The sequence below is a fragment of the Nothoprocta perdicaria genome, unplaced genomic scaffold (genome assembly GCF_003342845.1).
Source record: "Nothoprocta perdicaria isolate Ctin4 unplaced genomic scaffold, notPer1 scaffold_244, whole genome shotgun sequence".
Taxonomy (NCBI): Eukaryota; Metazoa; Chordata; class Aves; order Tinamiformes; family Tinamidae; genus Nothoprocta; species Nothoprocta perdicaria.
Genome location: NW_020455471.1, coordinates 638,595 through 657,395, shown reverse-complemented (window position 1 = coordinate 657,395; position 18,801 = coordinate 638,595). Strand labels below are relative to the sequence as shown.

The following is an 18,801-nucleotide window of genomic DNA, read 5'->3' as shown; positions in this document are numbered from 1 at the left end:
GGTACCCAGGCACGGCTGAAGGACAGCATGGACTGCGGACTCTTCCCATGGGATGGTGTGGGCAAGGATGTCCTTTAGAAGGCGAGCAGAGAGTTTAGCTGGAGCAAAGTGAGCCATGCTGGGCTAGCAGGGTTTAAGATGAGAACTAGCCCAGTTTATGGACTGGCGTTCAGTAGAAGCTCAGTTAGTGCAGGGACACTGCATTAGTGAGCGGCCTCTCTGTTAGCTGTGAGGAAGGACAGGTGTTGGAGCTATTTTCTTGCAGGTTCCTTTGCTGAAGTTTCAGTGAAGAAAAGTTTCTTCGCTTTGCTGATCTCAGAAGCTGAGTAGGACATGTTCTGATTTCCCTACACTATCACTCAGGAGTGTACCATACAAACCACAGTATCTTTCAATGATAATTGGCAATCTTTTCTTTTGGAAAGATTCTTCAAAATCTTTCTGTTTTGCGGGGAGAAAGCTGAATCTGAGTTTTACCACAAGTCAGGGGAACCTTACCTCAGGTCTTCCACTGGGGTGGCTGGTTCTAGAAATGACTCACTGGTCCCATGCAATCCTGTGACTCACTGTTGCCCTAACTTTGTTATGTCTCTTAGATGGTTGCCAGCAAGGAGATGAGGGGTGGCAAAGACTCTGTGGCAGGATAATATAAATGTATTGAGGCTGACTGCTCCCTTCCACCCACTCCCTGGTTTTGCAAAAGGTGGCAGCTTGTGTGCAAGGGCTGGAGGAGCCAAGAACTATTTGACACCTCACACACACCACAGTCAGGATCCCCAAGATGAGTCTTTTTCCAGAGCTTCTTCCAACCACCCAAGGGGACATAAGCACTGTTAGATGGGTAAACAGCAGAGGAGTTACAGTAGCCTTTTGGAGAAAAAGGTGTGAAGGTGACTACGCAGTAGAAATGGAGGACATGACACACTGGTATAAAAGAAAACTTGCTTTATTTTCTCTTCCTGGAGGACTCGACTCCAGGAAAAACTTGAAGAAACCTCCATCTGGGGCATTTACCTCTGCTCTGAGCCCTCCCCGTGCTCCCCTGTGGACCCAGACAACTCCCTGAAAACCAGGGAGGCACCGTTGCCTCCCGCTGTGCCCTGTGTCACCCCTCGGGATGGGGCCCAGGGCCCCAGCAGCCCCCTCCCGCTGCGGCCAGGGGCCGGGCGGTAGCTCCTGGTGAGCAGTGTGTAGAGGAAGGGGTTGACGCAGCTGTTGCCGTAGGCCAAGCAGGTGACCCCGAAGTTGAGGTAGGCCTGGGTGGTGGGACCCAGTCCCAGGCCCTCGTGCCGGTACAGCCTGGTGAGCTGCCAGGCCCAGAAGGGAAGGAAGCAGGCCCAGTAGGCCGCGATGATGCCGAAGATCCGGGAGAAGAGCTTCTGTGAGGAAGCCCGGCCAGCGGGCAGTGGCCCCAGACCCAAGGCTGAGGACCGATAGGCCCAGGCCAGGCGGCCATAGACGACACCCAGCACCAGGCCAGGCCCCAGGATGCTGGTGGCGAAGAGCACGGTGAGGTAAAGCCGAAAGGCAGCTGGCGACCAGGTGGGGAAGCAGATCCGCTTGTGGTGATCGCCCTGGTCTCGCAGCTGGATCATTGCCATCATGGGGGACGTTAGCAGGAGCGAGAGGAGCCAGAGGACGGCGCTGGCCAGCTTGCGGTAAGTGTTTCCAGCCTGCCTGGCCTGCAGTGGCCTCGTCACTGCCCAGTATCTCTCCAGGCTCATGGCAGTCAGGAGGAAGATGCTGGCGTGCATGGTGAGGAGGTCCAGGCTGARCAGAAGCCTGCAACCCACATCCCCAAAGAACCAGTCGTGGGCAAAGTAGGTGCAGACCACGAAGGGGATGGTGGAGAGGTACAGGAAATCAGCCAGCGCAAGGTTGAACACGTAGATCCCTAAGGAGCCCGCTGAGCGGCCCGTGACCCTGCCAGAGGCCACCACCAGCGTGTAGATATTGCCCGCCATGCCAACGAGGCACATGACCAGCAGCACTGCACTCAGGGGCCCTGTGACTGTGCTGTCACCTCCCAAGACACTGTTGTCATCACCCCTGCCACTGCTCTCCTCTGAGAAGTTACCCCCCTCAGGATCCTCTTCAGGCCTTACACTTAGCAGAAAAGGGTCACAAGTCATCTTTGGGCCCAGGAGCAAAACAGTCAGGCTGCCTAAGACATGTTCCTTCCCTCCGCCTTCCCACTTGCTGTAGAGGAAATGTAGAGTCTTAGCACAAAACCAGGGGAAGGAAAGAACGGTGTGAGCTCAGCAGACATTAATCATCAGACATCAAGGTATTCCACTAAAATCTATTCCTCACCTCCAGCGGTCCAGTCCTTTTGCTGATCTTGTCCATCACAAGCTCTGTCCCGTTTAAGTTTTCCTTAAACACCATCAAAGAATTGAGAAAGGGACCTCTCCTCCTCTCAAGGCTGATCAGTTGTAGACCACCTCTGCCTGACAGAAGGAAACATCTCTGTTCTTCTCCAGCTTCTGTTCACCTGGGTTTGCAGAAGCCAGCAGAAATTTCTCAAGGAACTGCCTTTCTTCTCCCAAGTCTGTCTCCTCTCAGCTCAGAGATACTCGGAGAACTATGTCCTGCCACCCTGAATCAATCCTTGCAGAGTCATTTCACTCACTGTGCAGAGGAATGTGGTCCGACTCAGCTTCACACGTTCGTGTCAACGCATTCCGAATTTACACTGGGCTTTTAGCCACTAGCTGAGGGGCTGTGCTGGCTCCCTCTTCCTTCTTTCATGCACACCTTAAAAGCACTCCTTCTTCCCCAGTCCCTTCCTCCAACTCTCTTTCAATCCTTTTCTTCCATTTCTATTTCCCTGCACAGTTTTCATCCTTTGGGAAATGATACAGCTGTTGTGGCAGGAGCAGGGGGAAAAGTCATTGTACTGTAGCTTTAGAAGGAAATGAAGGTCAGTATCAGAAATGCAGTAGGCAAGGAACTGTGGCACTGTTCTCCATGGTTCTTAGCCAGGCAAGAATGAGAGGGTCTGCCCTGCATCTCTCCTCCGAGGACAGCAGAACCCCCTGAGGTGTAGACAACAGAGCAGAGCCACCGGTTTTGCAGCCAAAGATACCCACGGATCACCATGTGGTAGGGCATCTCCCATTGCCTATGACTGGGCCCTGTTCCCCCCTCATCCCACAGTCAGCAGGCAACTATCAGCTGTGATCCTAGACCACAGAGACTCAAAAGGATAGATAATTTAGAGACAACTCTTCCTCCCCTGTCCCAAAGACCTTCCTCCTCCTCTGACCTTTCCCCCTCCTTCCCTTTTCCTACCAGTAGCAGCTCCCTCGCTTCAGACGGGAAAGCAGAGCGGGGTGATGTAGGTGCTATTGCCTTCTAGTGGAGCATCGATGTATGTACGACACGTGCCCCAAGAGGCTTTGCCTTAGCACGGCCCTGCTGTGCCCTTGCCCAGATCCGGGCCTCCTCTCAGGGAGCAGACGTGTGGCAGCTTGAAGAGCACGGGCTCTTCATGGTTATTTGCCATAACCAAACATGCTCTGCTGACCACAGGGTGTTTCCAGGCCCCTCCAGATGCTACACTCTCTTTTATCCTAAGCCTAGGAGCTTAGTTCTTTTCAAGTCAAGTGTCTCCGCTCATTTCCAGCAGCAGTATCTCAGCAGTGAGGTAAACATCCCAACAGCAGAGCCTGTGCTGCCCTTTTTGCAGTAGCATCCAAGCACCTTCCCAGCTGATGTGCTGATATACAACAGCACCAGCCTCAGCAGGACCATGCCAGGCAAGTGGCAGTGTATGGCACAAAACATCATGGGAAGGTCACGTCAAAGGCCTCCATCTGGGATACAGCGAGTAGACTGTTGGTCTGGGTCACTCTCTATACTCTTCTTCCCAGAAGAGAATTGAATGTGCAGGATGTTTAAATGGAGCTTATGTTTGGGGAGGGTTGGTTGGTCTTTTTTTCCTGAACTGCTCCATTTCCAAGTGATTGGAACCAAAAGGGCACTATGTCTCGGGACAGAGGGTGATAAGTTTTGTGGCAGTCTTTAGTTGCTGGGACACCTCATGCTCCAAATTGAAAGAGATCAGCAAACTGCAAAGAGAATGTGATTTGGGTTGGAAAGTTCCATTATGCCATGGCAGAAGGATCAGTAACGCTGCTTCTCATCCAGGAACTTCAGGTGAAAAATTGATGCTCCCATAGGTTGTGGTGGTGCCAGCACGGAGAGGGGCTCCCAGGGAAGTGGAGGGGGTTGTTCCTTTATTCATCCGCCTCCTCTGAGAATATTCACAGCCCAAGTGCCCCGGGAAATGCCATGAACAGTCATGGGAGCTTTTTCTGATTTTCCATCTTTTCTTCCTCTAGAAATAAACTCACGCCTTTAGCAGCTTAGATCACTTATGAAGCAAGAACTTATAATAGGATTTTTAATTAATTTCTTTAGGACTAATTAAAATACAAATTGCCCCATTAATTCCAGCTAGTTGCCCTTAACACACTAGATGCCTATTCTCACATTGCCTGTGCAAGACTGCAGACACATCAGATACTGCAGGCATCAGCAGAATTCAACTGGCCATTCCAGCAAGTGCAACACAGCTTTCCCAGGAAAGCTTAAAGACAGGATCTCTAAAATATGAATCATAGGCCGATTTAGTTGCTAGGTTCAACTGTTACTAGAAGGACATTAACATACAAACTGACCTGTTAAACTACCACATAAAAATGTTAAAACACTTATGTCAGAATGAAAGTGCTTGGCCTCTGTCATACATTTGCTCCATCTAGAGCAGATACCCAGGTATTACTAACTTCAGGTATCACTCCCCAGGCTCCAGTACAGTCAAGAGGAGTCAAAGGATTGTAACAGACTTGTCACAAACTACAGAGACTCATATTTGACAGTGGAATTTCGATGACATAAATATCCCTCACAAGTGTCGTCCCTAGGCCTGTATTTCCCCTCCCAAAACTTTTTATAATGGGCATGTAAAGAGACACAAGTTATCCACATACACACATGGACATACACAGGTTTCTGAGCTAGTCTCTTATATCCTCTCGGAGGCAGCTGGAGCAAGGTCTCTACAGAAATGTCATCTGAAGAAGCTCTCAAGCCCATGCACAGGTGTCAGAAAATATGCCCCACACTTAGTGGTCAAATTACATCTTTTAAGGGACCTTTATCAACTACAGCTCTAACTGATCAAATACATGGATGATTCACTTCTCTGTCCCCAGCAGAGAAGCCATTTCTTGTAATTGAACAGTCCTTCCTAATCCAGCCACTGTCATCACCTGAGCCTTAGCTCTGGCCAAGTGCCTGTTTCCTTGCATAAGATGGGTGGCTCTCCTCAGTTTCATGCAGATGTGACATCAGGTCCCATGTCAATCGTAGTGCTTGCCAGCATGCAGTTAGATCACAGCAATTTAGCAGGGACTGGTTGCACTGAGGATTCAGTCTCACAAAGTCTTGCATTTGAAAGGAAGCAGCTTAATTGCACCCCAGACCAAAGTGGTTCGTCTATGGAAAACAAAGTGCTTCAAAGGGCAGGTTTCAAGAGCATTGTGCTTCTCTGATGTGGATCTCCTCTCTTCTCCTCACACCCCAGTCAACAGCACCAGGCAGAGTTGAGTCATAGCTGGGTTCTCTCATGGCTTCCTAGGATTTAACCTTGAAGTAGGCTTCAACTGCAGTGAAGGGAGAAGTCGGTGTATTAGGACATTACTCTGAGCTTAAGAAGCAGGAGGGGAAGGAAACAACATCCAGGCACTTACTTGCATATTCCTGGGGTATCATGGGCTGGTTGATGACGCTAGTGAAAGCTGTGATCCAGTCCAGCTGGTCAGCCTCTGTCTCACAGGTGAAGAGGTATTCCCGGTCGGGGGTGACAATGGTGAGGCCATAGTGCCAAGAGAAGTTGCCCTGTGTACCCGGCGGCAGTCCCTTCTGGACGCTATAGCCATTTTCTCTGCTGCCCACAAACACTTCGCCCTTAGCAAATGCGTCCTGCACATCAAGGGGGAAAGAGAGGGACTAACTGAATCCCAGAAGGGCCAGGGAGTGAGAGTTGTGCACCAAAGGGCAGCAGGCGAGTGAGTGACGACAAGGCATGTAGCAACAAGAGATGAAGATGACCCAGGGGTTCACAACAGCAGAAAGATTATGCTCGAAAGCAGTGACTGAAAAGAAAACCAAGAACACAGATCCCAAGATATCTAAGAGAGGAACTGCTCCTCCTAAGTCTGCATGTCACCTTCCATGTCACTCTCCACCACACCGCCACCTCGACACCGCTGTCCTCCCTGTTCCCATTGCTTGCAGGCAGTGAAACAAACACAGAAAGCGTGGGATGAACTCAGTGGGAGGCAAAAGGGGAACATGCAGCATCTGTTCAGAGCAGCTGGGGAACCTGCAGGCCTCCCTGCTCCCAGAGCGAAGCAAAGCGGCAGAGACTCTGCCTGCACTTGCACCCTGCCCACAGCACTGTTGCCTGCGATGGGCAATGGTCAGATGTCGCCCTCACCAAAGGGTCCTTGAAGTACATGAGCCTGCGGTGATCCAGCGTGAACCAGCGCCTCTTAAAGGCCTCTTTCTGCTGCGAAGGGAAGACGTGACATACGTAAGGGGACGGTGCCCTCTGCTGCAAGCAGAGTGAATGGCTACSTCGAATTCAGCCCAACCACTTCCATGAAGCCCCTGCCTTAGGGCAACCTTCAGCCCTTCAGAGCTGAGAGTGAGGATAAGCAACTGTTTAGTTTGTCTGTTTGTTTGTTTTTAGTCCCAAGTGCTGCATGCAACTCCTGAACTTCTATGAAGGACCCAGACTTCCAGACTTCTATGAAGTCTGGAAAAAAAAATCCAGACTCTAAATACATGTAAAGCCACATACAGATACACATGGAGGTATCTGTTGTTCCCGCAGAAAGTAGGAACTCTGGCTTCTTCCACTTTTGCATGCATCCTTCCCCTTCCTTTTATTTCCCCCTCCCTAGAAGTACACACACTGCTCCCACAGGTCCCTAAGGGGTGAGGGAAGGTGGAAATAGCAGCTCCCTGTTAGAACTGTTAGAATTCTCCCACAGCAGCTTACCTTGGGACCAGTTTTTTCCATGTATCCCTCTTTCAAGAAATTCCTTGTCAGCCTGCTTTTAAGCTGAAAAAAAAAAAAAAGCGTAGCTTTCTATTAGCCATGTTGCTTTGTCATTAACTTTCTCCCTTAAATTTGGCTCAGCCACTCCTAGACAGGATTCACTTCTGCTGCCAAAATCCCCAGAAATAAGGAGAGTGGTGGTTCCGTGGCCATCACATGCCCTTGAAAGCACATTTCTCCTGCCTATACTTCAGCACTGTATTTTCCACTTCTGTATCAGGGAATCTTAGAGCAAGCTAACGGGCTGTTGTTTCATGGTAAGTGAGCACCAGCAGGAGGCTCAGCACTGCTCTCAGCTGCTGCCTTACCTCATTATCGCTGGCTATGGGAAATGCCACCTTCAGGTAATGGAACTGCACAGAGCGAATGGCATTGAACCAGTCCACTACTTCCTAAGAAAGAAACAGCACAGGAAGAAAGATTCAACAGTGAGCAACGCAGGCGCACCCAGCTGCACCCATTCCTACCCTAACTACAAACACAGCCAGCTCTCCCTTCCAAGGCCCTACAGCATCTTCCTCACGCTCTCGCAAGCGTCAGCATGCCTGCCCCGTGCCCACAAACACAGCCTGCACCTCTGCCCACCTTCTGCAGCAGCTTCTGCCACACAACCCCCCAATGCTCCTGCCCTGCTCCTCGCAGCAAGCTGCTTCCATGGAGCCAGAACCCCCACGCTGTCACCTACAGCAGCKGACACACTCCCTATCCTACCTGTGCCTCAGATTATTTATATCACTAGTTTCTCCTCAATTGCTTTGCACAGTGTTTGATGCTAAAATTAGATACCTTTCCATTTTCATGGTAGACAAATATATTCCGGGTCTTGTTGTCCTTGAGGTAGGTGATCTGCAGACCATTGGGGTTTCCAATCTTCACTGGCTGGAACGTAGCGTTGATGACATCTATTTTAATAATGACTTTGGGTTCTTTGGCCTGAAAACAGAAATAGCATTGGTCATAAATGAGGAATCTTGGTGGAAAAGGGATCTAAGCTACTAAGTCAGTGGTGTACGGCAAGGTCAGAGTGTTTTAAAAGGTCTAAGTGTCCTTTCCTATCAAAACTCTTGCAGCACACACCCACTTYACTGTGTGCTCAAGACTGAACAGTGGCTCAGTCCCTCCAATTTAGATTCGAGCTGCACCCGCTCTTGAACTAGCTCCAGTGAGGTCAAGCCAGCTGTCAGGCTGGTGCCAGAGAAAAGGCAAGATTACCGTCAGGATAGGGACAGAGCTAAAAAGAAGCTCTCTTGTCAACAGTGAGCTTAACTGTTTCAAACCCGTCTCCTGAGATTCACTGGTGAGACAAGAAAAGGGGAATCTAAAGAAAGTGGTAATTATTATCATTAATATCAGCAAAGAGATTGTTCCAAGGAAAGGGTTGTAGGGAAGCACAAAGGAGGACATGGGGGAAATGTCACCCTGACAGTAGGAAAGGAGGCCCTCTCCTCAGTGACATGTTTTTTCCATTATCATCCCTGGTCTGGAATGAGCAAGGAATTCTCAGAAACACATGTATTARAAAGGTCTCTGTGACTTCAGTGCCTCAGGTGGAACCGACCACCATACTTACATCCTGCTTGGTGAAATACTTCAGACATCCCTCTCTCTCAGACAAGAGGAATTTGCGGGGTAGGAACTGCCCATTGTCTCGGCCTCGCTTCCAGAGAATGCCTTCCTTCACCCCTACAAGAAAGGCCACTTTTAAGAGCATCCTCCCACAGACACAGTAGGCAAGTGAGAGCTATGTGCAGCAGCTTATGAAGTATTGCCAAGAACAGGCACCTGAGAAGGTGTCTCTCGCTTCCTGGGTTGGTAGCCCAGATCCCTAGTCACCATAAGACCTTCAGAGATGCTTTGCACCTCCTGGGCAGGCTGCTGCTACTCTCTCTGAAGGTAGGAGCTGTCTCTCCCCATGGTCACCACAGCCCCGGCCCACGCAGGCAGCTGGCATGGGACCAGAACTCTTCCTATTTGMCTTTGCAAGCCCTGAGGCTTCAACATTTTGTGTCACAGTGCTGGCAATGGCATTTCAAAGACAAATGCTGTGGTTTGCTCGGGGTGGCATGAAACAGGACAGAACTTCCTTTCTGCAGAGGTCTGTCTGGCTCTACTAGCAACAAATGCCTTTGAATGATGCCAGCTGGTACTGTCAGTCTTGGAATACCCCATGACACTGTCAACCTACACTGCCCACAATTTAAGCTCCCCCAGAACAATGCCCAGTGAGTACCAGACAGGTGCTCAAGAGAGCTTTCTCCTCCAGGTGATCAAAGACTTCCAGAGAAGGAGATAAACAGGACCTTTTGAAGCTGTGCTTTGCTCTTACCATCAGAGTATGGCAGCTGTTTCCCTGGTTCGGTGAATTCTTTGCGTTCATATTTAGCCCTTATCCACTGCTCTCTCAGCACTCTAGGGAGAAACAACACATAGATGAGAAATGAACTATAGGAACCCAGAACTGCCTTCCCCCCTTTCCTTTTATATACAGCAACTTACTGGCAGTCATTGTAGGTTGGCTGGTAATAGTAAATAGGGATGTGAGCTTCGTATGTGGCTTTGGTCACAGCATTCCCGTGATGGGCCAGGAACTGTAAAGTTAGACAGAGAATTAACACTCTCCCTTTGATGCAAAGTCAGGTTGGGACTTTTTCTTACCTGTAATAGGAGAGGACGGATGCGCTCTGAGTCATAATGATGACTCTCTCCTCCATTGAAACAGCCCAATAAAGTTCAGCCACAGAAATATGGTTCTCAAAGGTCTTGTCTACCCTCAGAAGTCACGCTGATTGCACCCAAGCCAACAGAATGCACCCAAGCCAACAGATTTGGAGTTGGGGGGCAAGTAGCAGGGAAAGCTCTAGTCCCCATTCATGTCAGTAAATATGGAAACTCTTATTGGAGCATGGAATTGTCTAAGAAATCCCCTTGCAATGCTGAAACTAAGAGGAGATGTTGAGATTAGGTGATACGAGCTGTAGGAAATAGGTCATGTGGAGTAATGAGGACCTTTTAGCTTGACAAGATACTCTGCAAGAACATCTCTGTTCCAGCCATAAAATAACAGCACATGGGGAGACACATAAGACAAGGCCATCCTCCCTCGCCATTTGGGTTATGAGAATTAACCCCACGTGAGTATTCAGAGCACAGCTAGCAGAACCAGGACTGCTTATCAGATCAAATCTCCAAATGTATGATGCCTGTTTTTCCCGGGACACACTAGTGCACGGCCTAGCCKCAACCCACCTGACATAACAGTGAGGATAAAGATCTCACCTTCACCTGAGCATCATCCCAGTGGTCCATCTTCAGGGATTTCACTTTGCTGATGCTAGGGATGTTGCGATGGATTCCTGAACAGCTGAGGCATATAAAGACACCCAATGTAGAGGAGGCCCAGTCAGGATCTGAAAGTACAAAAAGRAATATCAATAACAGAGGCAAAGTTTCCTGGGATATATATATGCCTCTACAGCCAAGAAACAGAGAACTGGGTAAGCACTGTTTGTTCTAGGCTGATTATTTACCTCCTAGGGTAGAGATGCCAATCTGGAAAAAAAAGAATAACTATTATCACTTTGTTCTTTTCACTTCAGTTATTTACTCTTAAATCTCTATTGACTTGAATCCTGACAAGTTCCAAAGCAGTCTGCAGATTCCCATTATGTAAAGAATCATCCCAGATCAAAACGCAGCCCCCTCTGGGACTCCAGGGGCTGCTTAGTGCRTCACAGCAAACCCACAACAGTATTTAGCTCAGGAAGTAGAAAGCAACTTTGAATGCAAAAAATATAATGCAAAAAAATACCAAGGGTAAATTTAAGTAGGTAAAATACTGTTAACCAGCCCAATGTCAGTTCGGCCTGGGTGGTACAAACCACAAGTCCCTGTGGGGGGAGTGTGATGGGCATTTGTACAGCTTTTGTAGGACCTCAAATTGATACCTTTTCAGTAGGACAAACTCTTTAATAATTAAAAAAAAAAAAAAATCTCAGGGCACAGGGGCTATGGCTATGSTTGTCAATTTAGAGATGAGTCACAGAGGAGGCAATGCCCACTTGAATCATGCCTTCTTTCTGGAGCAGCGAGGATTTTGTTGGGAACTTTCCTGTCAGGTCCTGACTGGGCCTGACCATGATTTCTGTTTGAGATTTGACTCGATTACAGCCCTCRGTGCTGCCGTTGCACGGCCCCTGCTCATCCAGCACTCCAGGGTTCCTCCAGCACCTCCTTCCCACCACYTCCCTGACTCGCCCCCAGACACAGCACACTAACAGCCAGCCAGAGCAACGGCTCTTCTCTCCCTCCACCATGTGGGTCCTCTGCAGTTCCAACAACAGGTACCAAACCACATCAGGATGTGCTGCTGGGCTACACGCAGCTTCCAAGAACCCCAGCTCCGCACTGCCCCTCTTCGCTGTTCTCCTCCACAGTTGCCCCCCAGCCTCAAATGGACCAGAATCATCACTAGGAACTAGCCCCCGCTCTCCACTYCTGACTCCAACAGCATTTTCCAGGCCCTCGAGGACTCACCCGGCTTCCCACAGTCTGCGCACAAGGAGTTTTCTGCTCTTCTCCACACCTCCTTTAGGGCCTTCGCACTCTTCTCGTTGCCTCCAGCCATCATGTTTAAATGCCGTCCCTCTGGGCAGGGCCGGGTCAGGCCAAGAGGGCAGCTGCCTGTGTCTTCTGCACCTGTAATCCAACCCCCTGGGCTGTCCTGGGAGAAAGGGACACGAGGCAGCTAGAGGATTTTGCAGGAGGGAAAAGGGGAAGGCGGGAGAAGCCGTAAGGTCAACCGAAGGACTGCAAAGGCTTGGGAGCGCCTGAGTGGCACTGCACAGCCAGGGCCAAAGAGGCTGGAGGCCAAAGTGCACCCAGACTGCCAGAGAGGAGGAGAAGRAGGAGGAGAAGGAGGAGAAGGAGGCCTACCCCATGGGCGTGGAGGGAAGTGCAGCAATTAACCACAAGAACTGGTTTTTCCGCATTTCTGCTGGTGAAAGGACAGGCCAGGAAAAGAGCACAAGCAGCAGGCGGGCTGATAAAGCGCTAAGGTGGCYGTGGATGAGCAGCCGCCAGCCCGTGTCACAAGTCCTCACGCTCTGTGGGCTGGAGTTGGCTTTGTCACTGCCCACAGCGCCCCAGCAGCTCCCACCAAAGTCAGCAGTGTAAGACCCACTATTAAGACAAGGGCCAGAGAACAAGGTTCAGGAGACTCAGCCAGAGTCACTCAAGTGAAGAATGAACCTGGCAGTCCTGATTCCCCCTGACCTTTGCTAGTACCTCTCTCTGCCATCAAGTACAGGAACTGTGGCTGTTTGGAGAGGTCGTGTGTCCTTCTGGGAGGCTCAGCAAGAGACCCAACCCCACATCTGCCCTCCCAGAAKAGGTGGAGATGCCACAGGCACCAAGCAGTACGACAGACAATAAGCTTAAAGATCTTTATTAAAGAGATATGGATATGGGCTATCTGGAAGAATGGAAGAGCAGGTCTCACAGCCATGACCCTAGTGGCTGAAGACCTTTGCACCCYGTTTTGAGGACACCTGAGACCTTTTCAACACCTCTGCAGGAAGCAGTACACTAAGGACCATGAGCCAGTGGCACAGGGACCTGGAGAAACCTCCTGCTCCCCTCAGGCTGTAGCCAAGGCTCTGCATAGATGCCGGAACACTGGTACCACCCAGAGCTGTGGCAGCAACTTCCTTCTCCCAAAGTGGAAGAAAACGCGCCAGGAGCAGGCAAGGGGCACGCAGGAGGCTGCACGGATGCCATCCCCACGCCGATGCGCGCAGGGCAACGAGGGGGACAGATCCCTGCTCTGCTCCTGCTCGCTGCTGCGGGCAGAGCGCGGACCCCATGCGGACCGGCGGGCGCGACCCGCGCATGGCCGCGGCGCCGCACAAAATGGCGGGCGGGGCCGCGCCGCGCCGGGCCGGGCCGGGCCGGGCCGGGCGGCGGAAGGGGCGGGCGGCAGCGCGAGGCCGCGGCGTGGGCGCCGCCATGGGCAAGAAGAAGAAGAAGGGGGCGAGCGGCGCCGTGGGGCGGCTCGTGGTGACTTTCGACGAGGAGCGGCGGAGGTGAGGGCGGGCGGTGCCGCCGCCGGGAGCCGCCCGCGGCACCGGCGGTGCTGAGAGCTCCCGCGGTTTGCTCCCTCTCCAGGGAGTACCTGACCGGCTTCCACAAGCGCAAGGTGGAGCGGCGCAGGGTGGCCCTGGAGGAGATCCGGCGCAAGCTGAAGGAGGAGCAGAGGAAGATGAGGGAGGAGGTGCGGGGCGGCTGCCGGGGCGAGCCCCGGGGGCGCCGCCGGGGCTCCCGTGTGGCGGGGAGGGGGCGCTCCTGGAGCGGGGACGCGGCCGGCCCCTTGGTGCGGCGGAGGTTTGGCAGTGACTGTTCCCATCCCGCAGCGGCACAAGGAGTACCTGAAGATGCTGAGCGAGAGGGAAGAGGCGCTCGGTAGGTGTTACCCGCACGGTGYGAGAGGAGGCCAGAGCTGGTGAGAGAGGTGCTGAAGCTGGCGGGGAATCTCGGCTCGGTCACACAGCGAGCCTGGCTGAAGGGTCGCAGGTGGAGCAGAGGMACTTGCGTGGTCTTTTGGGGCTCACGGCTTCACGCCTCCCTGAGGAGCAGGGTAACCATCAGCATCCTGGGCTGCATGGTGAACTTTGCCACCCCTGGTGCCTAATCAGGAGAGCAAATGGGGTGTTAAAGAGAAGGGAACAAATGGGGTGACATCTCCAAGCCATTACAAATCTTCTGTCGGAAGGTATTTGCCTTCCGTGCTTGCAGTGCCAGTGTTTCAGCTTCACCACCTGCTAATTCTCTATGCAAAAACTGGGTCTCTCCCCCAGTATGGTGATGTAGGAATGAGTGTAAGGCTGACTTGTGAGAAGCTGACAGATTGAAGTGTGGGATTTCTTGCCTCCTCAGATGAGGTTGATGAACTAGAGCACTTGGTGACAGCGCGGACAGAGTCTGTGAACATCGACCACCCAAACCACATTGTAACGGTGACCACCATCAGTGACTTGGACCTCTCAGGTGCACGCCAGCTGGGACTGACCACCTCTGAGGTAAAGCCTCCTACTGCCCCTGGTTGGAACAACCTTTAGCATTCCTGAGGCTGCCTAGGTAGGGCTGATGCTCCTTGGTTAAGTCAGTAGATTTGCAGTTGACTGGGAACATGAGTGGAAAGGGTAAACTCATAATCTTTGTGATCCTTTTTTAGCATGTATTGGTCCTCCAATAAGGAGGAAATGCCCTGCATGAAGGGCTTATTCTAAATCTCCCTGGAATCCTTTGCCATTTCCTTTTGATGTAATGTTAGTGGAAGATATGACAGTGCTGTGTGGGGAGAACATGGTATTTTCCAAGTGAGTATAACAGAAGCAACGGGAGTGCAGGCTTTGCCCTTGGATGGGCCTAACCCCCTGCCTGTGTACTGTCCAGGAAAAATTGGTACTAGGTTTAAGAAGAATTTCTCTATAATCCTCCGCTTGGACCTCMGATAAGGAAACAATTCATTCGAGTTCTGGTTATGGTGCCTTCTATTTCAGAACAGATTTTGACTGACCTTTCATATGGGTTTCACTGAGAGTTTGAGGGACTAGTTGACTTGAATCCTTTTCGTCTTTACAAGTTGTGGCTGGATTTGAGGTCTTTGCAGAAGTGTCCATGTTGGGACAGTGAGGTGTCTCTTAAAAATTTAAGGGCATTGTCTAATCTAAAAAACTACTTGAAGAGGTTTCGGTAGTAAATAAAAGGAAAAATAACATCTTCATCATTTAAACTTGAATTGCATAGCCACTAAGATCCTGCTGAAGAGYTGGATCTTGGAGTGGATTTGTGTATTTCTTTCTGACTTTTCCTTTTTTGCAGGGCCGTGGTAAGAAATCTTAAGACTTGGACAATAAGGGATGTAGAAGGTYTAAAGAATTTGGTTCATTGCTAGATGTTTCACAAAGCAGGATGCAAACAGGGAGGCAGTAGAAACACTCAATTCACTAGATACTGTCTGTTTTAATRTGTCTACACATTACATACATTTTTGATGTTATTTCTTTCTTAAGGGAAAAAATATTGRATCAGAAGAAGAGRAGGAGGAAGAGGTGAACAGACCTACAAGAGCAGTTCCCAAAAAGTCCAGAAACCCCTTCCTGTCTGAAAAGTATGTATTAACTTGTTCAACATTGTGCTATGGGCTTCGTGGGCTGTTGAGAAGTCTCTYGCTCAGCCTGCATTCCCAGAGCAGCCGTGTGGGAACAGATGATGCTGGACTACCGGGTTGCCTGCGGATAGGAGCCAGCAGAGGGCACTTGCAGAGCGTGAGCCGGCCTGGGACACTTCATTCCCAGCCTGGGGTCCCAGCTAGCTGCCAGGCTTCCTATTATATTGATTTCTGGTGACAGCAGCAGGAAGACGCTGCTGCAATGTGGGTCAGGCTTTGCAATGAATTAGGAGCTCAGTTATCCTCCTCGATGGATATTGCAGCGTGTAGTGATTCTCTGAGATGTAGGCAAAAGGACTCTAAAGGTTAAAGCTCTTGCATTCCCCACATTTTTCAATATCCAGAGCTTACAGCTGCTTTGGCARAATGATTATTTAACACTGTGGTGTTTGGACTGCGCATTGCTCGAAGGCTGCATTTGATTGTGACTGCATAATGTAGACTTAAAAGCTTTTGTTCTTGTCAGGGTGATGCTCAGCACAGTGGGGTTTGCAGGTGCTAGCATCCATTTCTACTGCACCAAACAGGACTGTCCTGCTGTTGATTTGGTGTCAMCTTGCTCCTATGGATTTTGGACCTCAGGCATTTCTTTCTTTCTGCCTTGTGCAGGATCTCCTCACTTACTGCCACGCTGCACATGCACAGCCGGAAAAAGACGAAAGGAAAGCGACCCCAGCGGGGGCAAGGCCCACACAAGAAAATCCGGAAGTCCAGCACAGGGCGAACCACGAAGACCCAACGGCGGAGACTGACGGGCAAAATGGGACGTGACCAAGATTAAGGGAAGGACTAGTGCTTGGACCAGCACCTGGGACAACTTTTGTATCTGTCCAGTGGCTTCTTGCAGCCCATTTGTCATGAGCAAGGGCCTTGTTTACTTAACTCTGATCAATGATGGGTCCGTCTTAGTTGCCCATCTGAGCACTGGACAGGGTCACTGGAAGCTCTTCCCACTTATTTCTTCGGTGACCTGCAACTAAGTGTTGGATGCTCTGGAAACTCAAAACTTCTGTTGAGGCTCAGGCTATGAACTGAGTGAGTTTTTTACTTAGTGAACTGAGTGAGTTTTTTACTTAGCATAAAACTCTCCTGTCCTTGGACCTCTTCTTCCAAAGCTGATACTTGGCTTTATTAAAGGAGAGGATCTAGGCTTGAGCAGGACATCATCAGGGAAATTTATGCACTAGGAAGAGTTCTGCTCCTGCTTTTACTGGTATACAGTGCCCTTGTGTTTCACAGAGATATGGTTTGATCTAGTCTCGTTTCTTCTGCAGTGCCACACCAGAGTGAAGAGCTGCTTGCCCTTCTTTTGAAGGATCCTATCCCAGATGAGGTTTGGTGACTTTGAGTACACTTTTATAAAGTCAGTTTGCCAAGAGGAAATAAGGAATGTGTGCTTTATCTGGAACATCAGCAATAATGCAAATATCAGTTGGGAAGAGGGTAGGTGGTTCTTGTTTCTTAGAGGATCTTGAAACCCTCTGGTGCTCAAGAAAGAGTAGCCAAGAGATATTTCTGTGTATACAGAACCAGACAGAGCAGGAATGGCTCATTTCTGTCTGCTGAATGAACTGATCTTAATTCTGATAGTCCAGAGGAGTATGAAGTCCTCTAATGCCTTTACTGTGTGTGTGGCCCTCTCAGTGATGGAYATGGGAGAGGCTGCCCTGCACCTCAGGGCTGCTGCAGTGAGGAGCAGTGCCTCAGGAAATGGATTTTAGCGTGGATGCTTCCAGCAAGAAAGATCTGCTTGCACCACTGGAGTTAAGGAATGCCAGTGGCAAAACCAGCAGTAAATTCTCTAAGGAAGCTAGAAGACTGTGTTAGCTTTAATGAGCCATATGCACCGTATTTAAAAAAGAAAATACAAGGGCAAGTCTGGGGGGATGAGTAGTGTTAAAGATATGGCCATATGCTTGGGTCAGTTTAGTGTTAGGACGGCAATAGCTCTGGGCAGTACAGCAGCTCCTCCTTCTCGCCTGGACCTCGTGCTTGTCACTGTGACAGAAGGCAGCTTGTGGCTTGCATTTATACAGCTCCAGGAGTTTGCTGTAGAGCTGGAATGGCCATTTTCAAGGAGGTTCACTACATCTGTGTGTGTGTGTATATATTTTTTCTCACAACTGTAAAAYCTGCTAAAATGTGGACCATGAGCTTGGAATTTGGGTTGCCTTCCTGAGCCTGAAGAAGGCCTGAAATAGTAGTTGAGACAGCCCTGAATTACCCAACTRTAATCCTGAAGGCTTATCAAGACTGACTTCAACAGCACTTCAGTTGTTATTTTGCTGCCAAACGATTTAGAAGAATCACTCCTCTAGTTTTTTTCCCTTGACCCTCAAACTTCTGACTTATGAAGTGTCAGTTAAAATCTCCACAAGCCTCTTTCCCATGCTCCGAAAACTCTCAGTCCCTGCTGGAAGCTGTGCTTGCCCATTTTTAAAAAAGGGGGGAGAAGCCTATGGAAAAACTGAAACCAGAACCGTTAAATCCCATATGGATATAACAGTATTGCTCACCCCGTTATTGATTTCTCCATCTGATTGATTAAAGCTTTATTTTGTAACGTAAATTACTGACTCAAAGGCATGAGGCTGCTATTACTGTGAACAGGGTTTGGAATGGGGCTACTCCAGAATATACTGGATCAAGGCTATACATTTCCACGTGCAATAAGCCCATTAAGTATATGGTGGGTGCACTGCAGCTCGTACCAGGCTGTGGATTAAAATTCCTGCTCTGTGATTTCTTGCCCCACCCCGCCTTGTTTTCAAGGCAGATTTGAGCCTTTTCTGCAGCGAGGCTGGCGCGGGCACCCGCGTTTCATTTGTGCTTGTGCCCGAGGGCTGGTGCTGAGAGCCACGCGGTGGCCGTGTGGTGACACGGGCTGCTGTGTTCAGGTTTCTGTGCTCCGTGGATTTCACTGGCTACGCCACAGTTCTGCTCGCATGCACATACRCACAGAAGTTTAATTGGGATTACAGAGAATCAGGGCCTGAGGGGGAGCYGAGGAGGTCAGACACTTGTGGAAAAAGAGGAGCGCGATGCAAACTGGACGTGGCAGCAGCACAGGTATGAGCTGGGCAGTAATCACGGCCGTGCRGATGCAGGTCTGGCTCAAGGCTGTACCCAGCACAGTGCTGCTGTTTGCAGCCTTGTGTTTCGTGGACCTGGCGGGGGAGAGATGTGAATGGGAGAGTTTCCAGAGCCGCTGGAGCCTAAGCGAGTAACGGGTTGTTTGAGAGCRAGGGGGCCGCGCAGTGCGCTGGGAGCTGCCCTGGCCGGTGGGTACAGAGGGCCCCTTGAACGCAGCAGCCACTGGCAGCAGGGGGAAGGGAGGGCAGCCCGGGGGCGGCCGAGGCGGACGCCGAGGCCCGGCTCGCGCTCCGGGGTGCCTGAAGCCGCCGCCGGGCAGCGCGGGCCGCTCCGCGCGCCCGGCAGC

General features: G+C 50.5%; 3 protein-coding genes across 3 annotated transcripts; 1 reads left to right on the top strand and 2 right to left on the bottom strand.

Moving 5' to 3' along the window:
- Positions 1-1,010: 1,010 nt before the first annotated feature.
- Positions 1,011-2,181, bottom strand: LOC112947744 (urotensin-2 receptor-like). The gene has a single exon (XM_026039881.1). The coding sequence runs from the start codon at positions 2,130-2,132 to the stop codon at positions 1,011-1,013; it is 1,122 nt and encodes a 373-aa protein (XP_025895666.1). The 5' UTR covers positions 2,133-2,181.
- A 3,044-nt stretch (positions 2,182-5,225) lies between these two features.
- LOC112947726 (arf-GAP with dual PH domain-containing protein 1-like) lies at positions 5,226-11,762 on the bottom strand. Its single transcript, XM_026039864.1, has 11 exons — positions 11,669-11,762; positions 10,412-10,542; positions 9,632-9,723; positions 9,462-9,544; positions 8,706-8,818; positions 7,922-8,068; positions 7,444-7,527; positions 7,076-7,138; positions 6,509-6,580; positions 5,760-5,991; positions 5,226-5,672 (listed from the first exon to the last, which is right to left on the bottom strand). The coding sequence occupies exons 1-11, from the start codon at positions 11,760-11,762 to the stop codon at positions 5,644-5,646; spliced, it is 1,140 nt and encodes a 379-aa protein (XP_025895649.1). The 3' UTR covers positions 5,226-5,643.
- A 1,376-nt stretch (positions 11,763-13,138) lies between these two features.
- Positions 13,139-17,677, top strand: NOL12 (nucleolar protein 12). The gene is made up of 6 exons (XM_026039913.1): positions 13,139-13,215; positions 13,298-13,403; positions 13,543-13,591; positions 14,066-14,208; positions 15,205-15,302; positions 15,972-17,677. Exons 1-6 carry the CDS (start codon positions 13,139-13,141, stop codon positions 16,141-16,143), a joined length of 645 nt encoding a protein of 214 aa, XP_025895698.1. The 3' UTR covers positions 16,144-17,677.
- Positions 17,678-18,801: the final 1,124 nt, after the last annotated feature.